Source organism: Labeo rohita, chromosome 8, assembly GCF_022985175.1.
Source record: "Labeo rohita strain BAU-BD-2019 chromosome 8, IGBB_LRoh.1.0, whole genome shotgun sequence".
NCBI classification, from domain to species: Eukaryota; Metazoa; Chordata; class Actinopteri; order Cypriniformes; family Cyprinidae; genus Labeo; species Labeo rohita.
Genome location: NC_066876.1, coordinates 10150355 through 10163677, shown reverse-complemented (window position 1 = coordinate 10163677; position 13323 = coordinate 10150355). Strand labels below are relative to the sequence as shown.

The 13323-nt window shown below is 36.5% G+C and overlaps 1 protein-coding gene across 1 annotated transcript in view; it reads right to left on the bottom strand.

The window, feature by feature from the left end:
- The window catches only part of slc15a4 (solute carrier family 15 member 4), a 78175-nt gene that overhangs the window by 57405 nt on the left and 7447 nt on the right, over nt 1–13323 (bottom strand). Inside the window, exons 4-5 of the mRNA XM_051117113.1 lie at nt 12383–12524; nt 8876–8953 (exon numbers count right to left, since the gene is read on the bottom strand). Coding sequence (XP_050973070.1) covers nt 8876–8953; nt 12383–12524 — 220 coding nt within the window. The remainder of the gene's footprint in view (nt 1–8875; nt 8954–12382; nt 12525–13323) is intronic.

Sequence of the window (13323 nt, the reverse complement as noted above, 5' to 3'; positions counted from 1 at the left end):
GATTTTTACATTTCTGAAAGATAAGGAAAGAAAATGAGTAGGGTTTGCCAATGTAACACTTAAGACTATTTTAGAATAAAGACTGATTTGGACCATTCTGACAAAGAAAACAACACTTCCCTTAAAGGGATAGTTCAGCCAAAAATTCAAACTCTAACATTAATTAATCACCCTCATGTTGTTCCAAACCCGTAAGACCTTCGTTCATCTTCGGAACACAAATTAAGATATTTTAATGAAATCCGAGAGCTTTCTGACCCTGCATAGACAGCAATGTAACTACCATGTTCAAGACCCAAAATGTTAGTAAGGACATTGTTAAAATAGTCCATGTGAGATTAGCGGTTCAACCTTAGTTTTAGGCAACAAGATAGTAGTTAGTAGTAGTAGTATTCTTGTAGTTTCAAGCTACAAGAATACTTTTTGTGCACAAAGAAAATAAAAATGATGCATTCACGATGCATGCGCGTGGTGCTGCTAATGCTGGAGCCGCTATGTGTTGGTGCCAACTGTCTCATCGGCAGTGCACGATATGGTATGTGTGTGCTTCAGGTGTCCAGAGTTCGAATCCCGCTTCGTGGACCTTTCCTGATCCTGTCTCCCTTTGTTTCTCTCACACGCTTCCTGTCATATCTCCACTGTCCTATCAAGAAAAATGCAAAAACGCACAAAAAAAGCATATTGTGATGTGATTGCGAAAGGCTTTTCTTTGTGTGTGTGTGTGTGTGTGTGTGTGTTAGGGGTGGGCGATATAGCATCAAAATTATATCACAATATTTCAAGAATATTTGCGATAGTGATATTTATGATGATCTGTGTGTGTGTGCTTCGGGTGTCCCGAGTTTGAATCCCGATTTGTGGACCTTTCCCGATCCTGTCCCCCTTTCTTTCTCCCACGCGCCTCCTGTCATTATCTCCACTGCCCTATCAAGAAAAATGCAAAAACGCTCTCCGAAAAAAATTAATATTGCTATGTAATTGATAAAGGTGTTTTTTTGTGTGTGTGTGTGTGTGTGTGTGCGCGTATGTATGTGCTTTAGGCGTCCCAAGTTCGAATCCTGCTTTGTGGACCTTTCCCGGTCTTGTCCCCTTTCTTTCTCCCACTCATGTCTTGTCATTATCTCCAAAAAAAAAAAAATCATATTGCTATGTGACTGCTAAAGTTTGTGTGTGTGTGTGTGTGTACTTGTTTTTGCTACATTGTGGGTACCAAATGTCCCCACAAGGATAGTAAAACCTGAAATTTTCTACATTGGCCTGCGGTCCCCACAATGTTAAAAAATGATTAAAAATAGTAAATGATGTTTATCTGAAAGTGTAACGATGCAAACATGTTTTCTGTGAGGGCTAGGTTTAGGGTTAGGGTTGGGTTAGGGGATAGACAATATCGTTTGGTCAGTATAAAATCTATGGAAGTCTATGGAAAGTCCCCACAATTCACAAAAACAAACGTGTGTGTGTGTGTGTGTGTGTGTGTGTGTGTGTGTGTGTGTTAGGGGTGGGCGATACAGCATCAAAATTATATCACGATATTTCAAGAATATTTGCGATAATGATATATTTATGATGACATATCTAAAAATATATATATAGAACAAAGTTTTATTGGTGATTGCAGCTGGCAGGCAGCATTTATAAGCACAAACAAGGGCACACCTGTTAGGTTTGTAGTGATTGCTAGAGAACGTAAATGTGCCATACTTGCGTCTCTATATCACTGATATCACGGGATGACACTTTTTTTTTTATCATGTAAAAATTTATACTGGTGTTATCGAGGACAGTATGATATGGCTCGTTCCTAGTTTGTGTATCACTACAGGTGTGTTCCGTAACTGCCCTGCAAAGTGGACTTCACAGAGTATTGTGCCATTTTATACAAAATTCCAATCTGAAGGGAGCATGCATGTTCAGTTTGAAGGGCACTGCGAACAGCAAAGGAATTCATCATGGGAAACATCAAGACTTCACAGGAAGGAGATGGAAATTACCCAGCAGCCGTTGCACATTAACCCAGTATTTAAAGAAGTTTGAATAAGATGCAGTGAAACTGTTTAATTAGTACCAGGTGTTGTTTCTATGTGGTTATTTGTGGATACAACGTGTGTAAAGCGAAACAGTTACAATGCGACATGCATCATGATTATGGTTAATAAGAAAAATGACATGTATAACTAAAATCACATTTATTTTATATTAAACATCAAATGATTAACGCTCAGTTTAGCGCTTTAAAATGAGACATTTATATTAATTAAATGAATAAATCATACATATTTATATAAATATTAAATGAACATATGGTGATTTATATTTATTTACAGAAATAAATTACGCCATCATAGTATAAACTCCTTTAATATCATATAATTCAAGAGTTGTCTACAGTATGTTTGATAACTTTGTAGGGTTTTCCAAATGAACACATTTTGTCAAGTGAAGTGAACTTCAAGAGATATCCTGTGCTTACTGTGTAGGATGCAGTCAACACTGGGGGTCATTCTACAAAATTGGTGCAAACTGCTGTCCCACAACCAAAAAACACATGTAAAAAGCATTTAAGTATTCAAATCTTAGATGTTTACTAAGATCCTTCTATTATCTGTTGAAACCCACAATAATATTTAAAATATTAGTAAGCTTAATATATTTAAAATCATCATTTATTGAGTATTTTCAATTGGGCGGTGACTGTCCCAAACCCTAACTCCTAAATTTCAACATCACTACTGAACACCTTTTTTCTGTAATTAAGCACACTTTTTTTGGGGGAGTTATTCCATAACATTTAGTTTTTATATGTGTACCACTGGTTAGAACTATGCTAGTTAACCATGTATTGATTATAACATTTCAGCTAGGTTCAAAAGGATCTAAAATTGTCACTACCAAAACATTTGGTGGAGTTTCGGTAGTTTTTTTGGGTTGTTATACCATACAATTGTCACTGCCGAAACAATCACAGTCCCAAAACTTGTCATCATTGTTTCAGTAGTGACAAAAGGAAGAACATAATCCTTATATTTGGGGGAAATAAACAAATTTTTAGTACATTTTTTGGTAGTTTAGTATATTTTAGTAGCATTTTAGCTTGAAAGTTAAAATTCTGTATTGTAATGTGATGTGGTTGCTATCAAAGCATTACTGTCATTACCAAAAATGTGCAGAAACAAGGGATGTTTCAAAATCTGTGCTTCAAATCAATCATTTTTTTTTTTTTTTTTTTTTTTTGCCTTTAACAAAGAAAAATTTGATTCAAAATACAACAAATCTCGTAAATCACAATTGAAATATTGTTAAAAATATGATTGTCATTGATTTACCTCTGAAAAAAATTATATAAATCTGAAAAAAATATCTATATTTACAATGTAGATGTAAGCAAAATCTTAATATGTCAGTATAACCCATCTTATTAAATTATATATTACTGTGTTTTGGTAGTGACAAATTTTGAGAGAGAATAAATATTTCAAAACTTTCTGAAAATTCAATATGAGAATTAACTGTACAATTCATAGGAATGTTTACCTTGGATATTACACAATTCGCATACATACAAATTTTTCAGAAAAATATATATTTTTTTTTTCCCAAGACATTTCCAGCTCTGATTTTGTCCAGTTCTATAGAATGGCCCATGGGCCCTGTCAATTGGAACACAGCCTATGTTGTTGCTATGGTGTTCTGGGTGGATGCCAGGGAAGTTGCCTATGAAGTTGCTAAAGCCTTCTGAGTGTTCTAGCTTACTGGCCCAAGTCAATAAAGCCCACAACCAAGTCTCTATGATATTCTGGTCTCTAGAAATGAGTCCCTCTTTCTCATACATTAAGTTTGATCACTTACAAGCCATACAAATTGAAGTTTAATTCATATCGCGGGTGCATATACATTACGTAGCAGGTGCGACACAAATGTATGGTCAAATCTACCAGTGAAGAAATGACAAATCTGAACTCTGAATATCAGTATTTTCACTTTGCCTGCTGCAGGAAACCATCTGTCCTCATTTCCTGCACAGACAGGGCTTGATGATCTGAATGAGCAGATTTGGTTAGATGCTGCTGTATGCATGCAGCAAAAGTTCAAAACAGTCCAATCCATTCTTGTTTTGATCTGATTGGTTGTAATTAATTCAAACACCCTGTACAATACTGTGCCATCTGTACGTTTTAATTGACGTTAATCAAATAATGCCTGTGAAATGCAACGCCAGAGGACTAGATGCCTGGAGCTCAAAGCGAGGTTTATTATGCATCCATGCCTGCAGATGTGCATGGGCGTATCACACACACATTTACACCTCCAGTAGAGTATTAGTCTGTTAAGTGGAGAGCGTGTCTCCGTCAGCATGTTTGAATTTAATTCTACAGCTTCAGTCAGTCCCAAATCTACTGGTGCTTTTAACACTTTTAATTCTCCAGTTTACTCCCTCATTACATTTACATTTCTTTGACTAAGCACTGGTAATTTATACATGTCCCTCCGAGCACTCTGTCTCCCCTTCATCGTCGTGCACTTTTAAATACTTTCTTCATTTGAAATTGCCAGTTTGCATCATTCTATCATCATATCGTTTTCACCCACATTACTACTCGTGTCTGTTTCTCTCTATGGGTATCTCCTAATTAAGAGCTCACAGTCTGGCCTTGTTAAGACTTCGCACTGGATTCCCTTTAGGCTGTGCGGTCCTCTGAGACAAATCTACAGCAGCACATGTTCATTTAGAAGGGGAAGCCCCTGTGTGTGTGAGAACAAGCGACAGATGGGGATTTGCACCCTTGAGCTTGCACTCCAGAGAAACACCATTATAGACAGGATAGAATGTCAAATGATTTCTGTTGAAACGGGAAGCTGGGGAAGGACCTCTATTTTTGAGTCATCAATATTTTTGGTCTGTTTCTTCAGAATATTTGAGAGCAAAGTTAGCGTAGCAGGCAAATATCTATGAGTGCTGAATTTTTTTTGTTTGTTTGTTTTTTAATGTTTGTGACTTTTAACTGATAGGAAGAACGTGGTTTATAACAATGCCGTACATGCTATTAAAGAAGTCCACTTCCAGAACAAAAATTTACAGATAACGTACTCACCCCCTTGTCATCTTGTCTTTCTTTCTTCAGTCGTAATTGTGTTTTTTTGAGGAAACCATTCCATTTCATTTTTTCTCTACATAATGGACTGATATGGTGCCCCGAGTTTGAACTTCCAAAATGCAGTTTAAATGCAGCTTCAAACAATCCCAAATGCTGTTGTAACCGATCCCAGCAGAGGAAGAAGGGTCTTATCTAGTGAAACGATTGGTTTATTTAATTAAACAAATACAATTTAAACACTTTTTAATCTCAAACGCTCATCTCGCTCTGCCTGAACCCTGTGTATTCTGACTCAAGACAGTTAGGGTATGTCGAAAAACTCCAATCGAATTTTCTCCCTCAACTTCAAAAATCATTTCAAAATCATCCTACAGAAGTACCAACCCAGTCTTTGCAAAATGAACACCCTTAACAAAAAAAAAAAAAATGGCGATATAGGATTATTTTGAAGTTGAGGGAGAACATGAGATGGGAGTTTTTCGACATACCCTAACTGTCATGGACCAGAGCAAAAACAGAGTTCAGGCAGAGAAAGACAAGATGAGCATTTGACATTAAAAAGTATTTAAATTGTATTATTTTTATGAAAATAACCAATCGTTTCACTAGATAAGTCCCTTGTTCCTCGGCTGGGATTGTTTACAACCGCATTTGGGATCATTTAAAGCTGCATTTAAACTGCATTTTGGAAGTTCGAACTCAGGGCACCATAGAAGTCCACTATATGCAGAAAAATGATGAAATGTTTTCCTCAAAAAACAATTTCTTTACAACTGAAGAAAGAAAGACATTCAAATAAATGCAGCTTTGGTGAACAAAACTATTCTTTCAATAAATCATTAGAACCCTTTCCAACAATGGCTGTATGCTTTTGAGATTCATTTTTTTCACGCTAAGGACAACTGAGGGACTCATATGCAACTATTACAGAAGGTTCAAACACTCACTGATGCTCCAGAAGGAAACAATGCATTAAGAAAACTTTTCGAATTTAAAGATCAGGATACATTTAACTTATTTTGTCTTCTGGGAAACATGCAAGTATCTTCTGTAGCTTCTGAAGGACAGTACTAAATGAAAAAAGATATTTATGCAAAATAAGAAAAATGTACACATCTTCATTCTGTTCAAAAGTTTACACCCCTGGCTATTAATGCATTGTGTTTCCTTCTGGAGCATCAGTGAGTGTTTAAACCTTCTGTAATAACTGCATGAGTTCCTCAGTTGTCCTCAGTGTGAAAAGATGGATCTCAAAATCATGCAGTCATTGTTGGAAGGGGTTCAAATAAACAAAAATGCTGGAAAAACCAAAGAATCTGTGGGACCTGAAGGATTTTTCTGAAGAACAGCGGGCAGTTTAACTGTTCAGGACAAACATGGGACTCATGAACAACTATCACTAAACAAAAGCAAAAACAAACAAAAAAAACACAGCTGTGAAACATTCAGGTAATAACACTGTATTAAGAATCAAGTTTTTGTAAACTTCAACGGGATAATTTTTATAAATTCAACTATTATTTTCTCTTGTAAAAATCTTTTATGTGAAATATCTTATTCAGGTCAGTACTAAATAAAAAAAAAAAAAAAAAAAAAAAAAAAAAAACATGCATTTTGTATGATCCCAATTATTTTGGTAAAATAATTAACATATTGCAGATTCTGCAAGGTGTACGTAAACTTTTGAGCTCAACTGTGTATGTGTGTATGAGATATATATATATATATATATATATATACACATATATAGATATATATATCTCATCTCAAATAAATTAATCAGATGAATAAAGAAATAATAATAATAAAATAAATCTCTTCAAATAAACAAACTAAGTCTTTGCCTGTGCTTATTCAGCAAGTGCTTCATTTTAATCATTATCCAAAAAAGAACATGAGCCTTTTTAAAAAATATTTAATTGATTGTATAATTTCGAAATTTGAAGCAAAAACTGAATGGCCTGACTTTAGCTTTGTGAAATTATCATACATAAAACAAAAACAGCAAATTCACTCTCTGACAGCATGTGGCACTTATGGAACAGCATTTACTTGATTACCACAGTAAATAAAGCAGTGCTGTGCTTATATACACTAATATGCATTATACGGAGGTGAGATAAAAAGAAAATACCATCTAAACTTTTCAGCAGACAGTCAGTTCCCTCTGAGATACATTCCTATAAACCCTACCCTCATGTGTCATTTAACATCTCAACCAACTTGCATCTTCACATATTTTTATCAATTTTCAACTGGGTCAGGGTGCATCGTTACATCCTTAAACGACAGTGTACAAAGCAATGCACTAGCAACCACACATAGCACCCTGGTACTGTGGCAGCATGTTTTGCACAGGCAAGCAGCACTTATATTTCTTCAAAAACAAGTAGTTGCATGGTAACAGAAAAACTGTCCAACAAGTTTGCTTTTGTTCTAACAAAAATGTCTTTCACTTCTTCTGTTCTGCAACCACTACTCTTTTCTTCCTTCTACCCCAAACCGAAAAAGGAGCGTAACTCCTTTGATTGATAATTCAGTGGCGAGCAAAAAGCTTGAAGATGCTGGACTTTGTATATTCTTTCATCACAGAAAAGTTCTAGCCTACGCATTCTGACCATCTGACCTGTCAAGACAAGCTTATCCATCCGTGAGAAGTAATCTCATAAAAATAAGCAAGATTTCACATCACGTCATATTTTTAAATGTTAGCAGAAAATGGCACAACCACTATGAAAGTACTCTGGAAAAGTATATTTAAAGAGCATGAGGTACTTTATAACCGTCGCTTCAACATGACCCTGCAGTCACACTCTCGAGCGACGTGTTAACACAGCCAATTACGTCTTTTTCACTTCCTCATTGTCGTTTTCGCACTTCCTCTGTCCTTACCATGTGACTCTGAACCTAATTCTGGAAAAAGCCATTTTAGACAGCCATGAAATGGCACGTACACACACAAACTCACAACAACATTTGTGTCTATGCATTTTTATGGTCATAGAGCAACATGTGACTGCAATGTCACTGCTGAGATCAGACAGCGAGTCGTGATTTTGGATTAGTCACTGTGAAACCGTTTTGAGGGGATTTAATTCAAGGCGAAGGTTCTGACACATTTACCTAGTAGAGCGTATACATGTACACCCACACTTGCACAAAAACAAATAAACGGCAAGTTCAGACGAGAAAGCAGGCGCTGGGTGCTAATCTGCGATTAGCGGGGGTCATGGTTTTGAAGTTAATACCCTGGTTTTCAAAGGATTCTCTAGCTCATGCGTGCCAGAGTCTCCAGAGAGTATCCTAAACAGCCTCTACTCTACAGCCAGACAAACATCACAAGCACCTGGCATCACCACGGGCATCCTGCTCTAAAATTAAACCTGAGAATACAAGTCATTTAAACATACACCATTGCATTTAGTGTTCACTTAAGGTTTCTTGCACCAAAATTCAAAATTAGTTTCTTGTTAACCCTTTACCGTTTCTGGTTAAGCAAAATGATCAATGAGAATCCACTTGACAAAGACATATTTAATTTACAGAAATATGTTTTATTAACGAAAACATCTGTGGCACTGAAACTATTGCTTCTTAATAGCATGGCAGAGAATGAGAAATATGGGAACACTGATTAAGGAAAGTGACCAGAGCACAGGCAGAAAAAGGAGGCCAACTGCTTTAATAATTGAACTGTTCATTAACAAAGCAATTATATTTTTCTTTCAGGCCAATTTGGAAGTGATATGACATTATTGGCACCGAAACAGCGGTTCTCTTACCGGGTGGGAGTCTGTGGAGTTGGGATCGGCTCCAGGAATTGTCAGATGGAGACTCTGGAGATAATATGTGGTCTGCATCTGTAAGCGAAGACAACGGCACACATAAACATGCAGGCTGCACTCACATCTCATTCAGCAATTCTGACCAGCCAACTACATGATCCATTTACCACTTGTAAGGACACTGGTGCAGAATATTGCTATTGATTAAAACTTGAAATAGGGCAGAGGAAGAAAATAGCAAGTGGCAGTATTTCAGAGAATAAACGCAGTTTGGTGCTTCATGGGGACATTCTGCTATATCTATTCATGCATGAAAGCCATTAGACTTTTTTTTAATAAAAGTTAGAGACGTTGTCCTTTACTCGAACCTTAATTTAAGGCCCCCGAGGACTAACAATGTCAGATAACCTTTCTAACAGTTGGCAAGCGTCTCAGCAGACAAAACATATGGGATGACAAGGCCTCAAAAGATGACCTTTCGGCATAATTGGAGGAAGAGAGTCTTGTTTTCACGTGAGATGGACTACGAAACAATGATCCTTACCCCGACAGCAATTCAACATTACTACAAAAGCAACATTCACTGCAGGAAATTACTCAATGCATTCTTAGATCGAAGAATTTTACAGGTTAAAGGAGAAGTTCACTTCTAGAACAAAAATTTACAGATCATTTACTCACCTCCTTGTCATCCAAGACGTTCATGTCTTTCTTTCTTCAGTCGATAAGTAATTATGTTTCTTGAGGAAAACATTTCAGGAATTATCTCCATATAATGGACTTCAATGGTGCCCCCAAGACAATTTAGATATTTTTAACTCAAACACTCATCTTTGATCTTCTTTGCATGTTCACTTTGTAGACGCTGGGTCAGCACTTCTGCAGTGATGTAGGACGATTTTGAAGTTGGGGAGGGAAACGAGATGGATGTTTTTAGACATACCCTAACTGTATTGACCGTGTTGAACCAGAAAAAGAACAGTTCACACAGACTTAGATAAGACGAGCGTTTAAGGTTAAAAAGTATATAAATTGTCAAAAATGACTGATCATTTCGCTAGATAAGCCCGTTCTTCCTCAGCTGGGATCGTTTAGACCCCTTTGAAGCTGCACTTGAACTGCATTTTGGAAGTCTAAACTTGGGGGCACCACAGAAGTCCATTGTATGGAGATAACTTCTGAATTTTTTTTTCCCCTCAAGAAACATTCTTATCAACAGAAGAAAGAAAGACACGAACATCTTGGATGACAAGGGGGTGAGTAAATTATTTCTAAATTTTTGCTCTGGAAGTGAACTTCTCCTTTAAGTAACTGGTCTGATCTCCAGAAATTACTATCTGGAAAACGATTAGGGTGACCAGACGCCCTGATAAAACTGGGAGTGTCAATTTTATGTCCCGTGTCACACAACCCAGTGTTACAGTCGGATTATTATCACTGGTCCTGATAATTAGCCTCTTACCTATAGTTTAAAGGGACTTCACGTGATTTCACGCAAAAATGAAAATTCTGTTGTTAATTACTCACCCTCATGTAATTTCAAACCCATTTCATCTTCGAAACACAAATTAAGATATTTTTTTGATGAAATCTGAGAGCTTTCTGACCCTGCATATACAGCAATGCAACTGAAACGCTCAAGGCCCAGAAAGCTAGTAAAGGCATTGTTAAAATAGTCCATGTGACATCAGTGGTTGAACCATACTTTTATGAAGCTACAAAAATACTTTTTGTGCATGAAGAAAACAAAGTCAGAAAGCTCTCGGATTTTATCACAAATTCTTAATGAATGAAGGTCTTATGGGTTTGGAACGTGATGAGGGTGAGTAATTAATGACAGAATTTAAATTTTTGGGTGAACTATCCCTTTAATTCCTAGGAATAAACTGATTTGTTCTCTTCATATATCATGAGAAACCAGCAGCTTATGTAGTTCTTTGACCCAATAATACAAAAGTAAGCAGTAAAAAAAGAAACACATCTGTTGTTTTCTCTTTAGAATAAGTTAAAAACATTCACATATGCATAATTGTGCAAATGGCAGAATATGGAAATGGCTTACTTTCAGCAAGCAAAGCTCATAAAACAAACCTACTGTACTCAACTTTGGAGAACTAACAAACCATTTTCATTGCCAGTCATCTTTAAACATTAGCAGGAGATTCTTGATATAACCTTTACTTTTTGCATTGCATTTCAGTATGTGTGTTAAATAGACAGTTCACACAAAAAGGAAAATTCTGACATTAATTACTCACCCTCATGTTGTTCCAAACCTGTAAGACCTTTATTTATCTTCCAACAACAAATAAGATATTTCAGATAAAATCCAAAAGCTTTCTGACCCAGCTTAGACTGCAATGAAACTAACACGTTCAAGGCCCAGAAAGGTAGTAAGGATATCGTTAAAATAGTCCATGTGACATCATTGGTTCAATCGTAATTTTAAGAAGCTATGAGAATACTTTTTGTGTCCAAAGGAAACAAAAATAACAACTTTATTTAACAATTTCTTCTCTCCGTGTCAGTTTTCATAACGCGCTCACAATTGTCAGAAAGCTCTCCGATTTCATCAAAAATAATCATTTGTGTTCCAAGGATGAACGAAGGTCTTACAGGTTTGGAATGACATGAGGGTGAGTAATTAATTACAGAATTTTCATTTTTGGGTGAACTATTACGTTAAAGGTTAGGTTTTTTTCTTGTAATGTGTAACATTAGATCCATTAAATCCACTTTCATACACTGTTTTGTTATCAGTTAAATCATTTATTTGAACACTTTAATGTCCATTAGATCAGACAAGCATCTTTTGATAATCTAAATGTGCTCTGTGAGGGAAGTAAGAAAAAAAAAAACAGCTGGAAATTTCACTAAGGTGGTTATAAAATGCAGAAATGAAAGAGAAAGACCTTGAAAATATTTAAACATGGAAATATTGACAAACTGTATTTACACATCTTCAAAATACTTTACGAGCGGTTTGACACACAACCTCTGTTTTTCTGTGGTAAGGTGACATAAATTCAGCGGTTATGGGACCCGCGCTGGCTGTTGAGGGAACGTTGCTTTAGTAGTAGAGATGTCCCAGTCTTTATTGCTTGTCCTTTCTGCATTACCTTGAGCAAGGCACATATAAAGTTCTTCAAGGAAGCACCTGTCTGCTCAAGGGCTTTAAACCCACACGTCCCATAAAGGCTTCAAATGGCACAAACCCTTAATATGTCAGAGACAAAATCTCGGCTTATAAACATCCATCACTAGTATTTGACACGCCAACGACACCGTTCATCACCACCATGCCTGTCCTTCTGTACGAGACACCTTGAGACTTCAAGCTAATAAAATACCTATGCAATTTCCTATTCATCCTCTGTCAAAACTACAGTAAATTAAGGTTAAAAATACATTGCCGGGACATTTCCCTATTTTTTAGGGACCTATAACTGACACAACAGATCTGACAGATGTAGGACTTGAGACACCCACTCATAAAAGCCTTACCTGGAAATAGACAGTCCAGTACGGAATGAGAGCCAGGAAAACAGGAAGTATTTTAACCAACGCTTTCACTTCCTCCACCTTCTCCTCTGAAAACCGCCCACCGTATGTCACCTTTGCGCCATCCAGTAGGGATGGCTTTGGCCTTGAGGGGGAAACAAGAATTTTAACAAGCATTCATTAAAACATCACTAAAATATCTGAGTACATCTAAGTTTGAGAAGGAAAGTAAAAAAGAAAGAAAGAAGCGAGGATTTGGCCAACTTAAAAAAATAATAACGTCACGTTTTTTCATGAAGCTCTTGTTCTTTGATTTGAAGAGAGGCCACGGCACTTGACGGCAACTTATGCCGCGGAGACACGATGAATAGCACCGCCACATACGAGACAGACAAGAGAGGTGGATCAAAGAGGAAGATGAGGGATAACATTACAGACTAATAGACTCATCTGTATCTAGAGTGGAGGTTCCCACGAAAGAACTGCATAAATTTACAATCTAACACACTACGACCATTTTACACAGTAGAGACTGTGTAAAGACTAATAGGCACATTTATTTTTAAGTTTAAGAATAATAATTTATAATCTTTACATTTTTTATACTTCCTAAATATGCAACAACTGAAAAATCCATCCATTAGTTCAACAAGAGATGGTGTTTACATGTAGATAAAGCTTCATTTGCACCTAATGTGCATCCTTTTTACTCTTCTGGTTGCTGCACTTATACTAAAATGCATCTTTTCATTATTAAGAAGTGAAAGAACCAATACTCAAACTGGGCCTCATTTCCCAATCTAACACAGAAATAACTACAGATCTGGGCACACAAACTTACAAGGGTTCATGTGTGATTCATGAAACATTCTCATTCACCATTTCCATTGCACAAATGATTGTATGTTGATAAATTTGGTGGCTAAAAAACATTTGTCATTTGT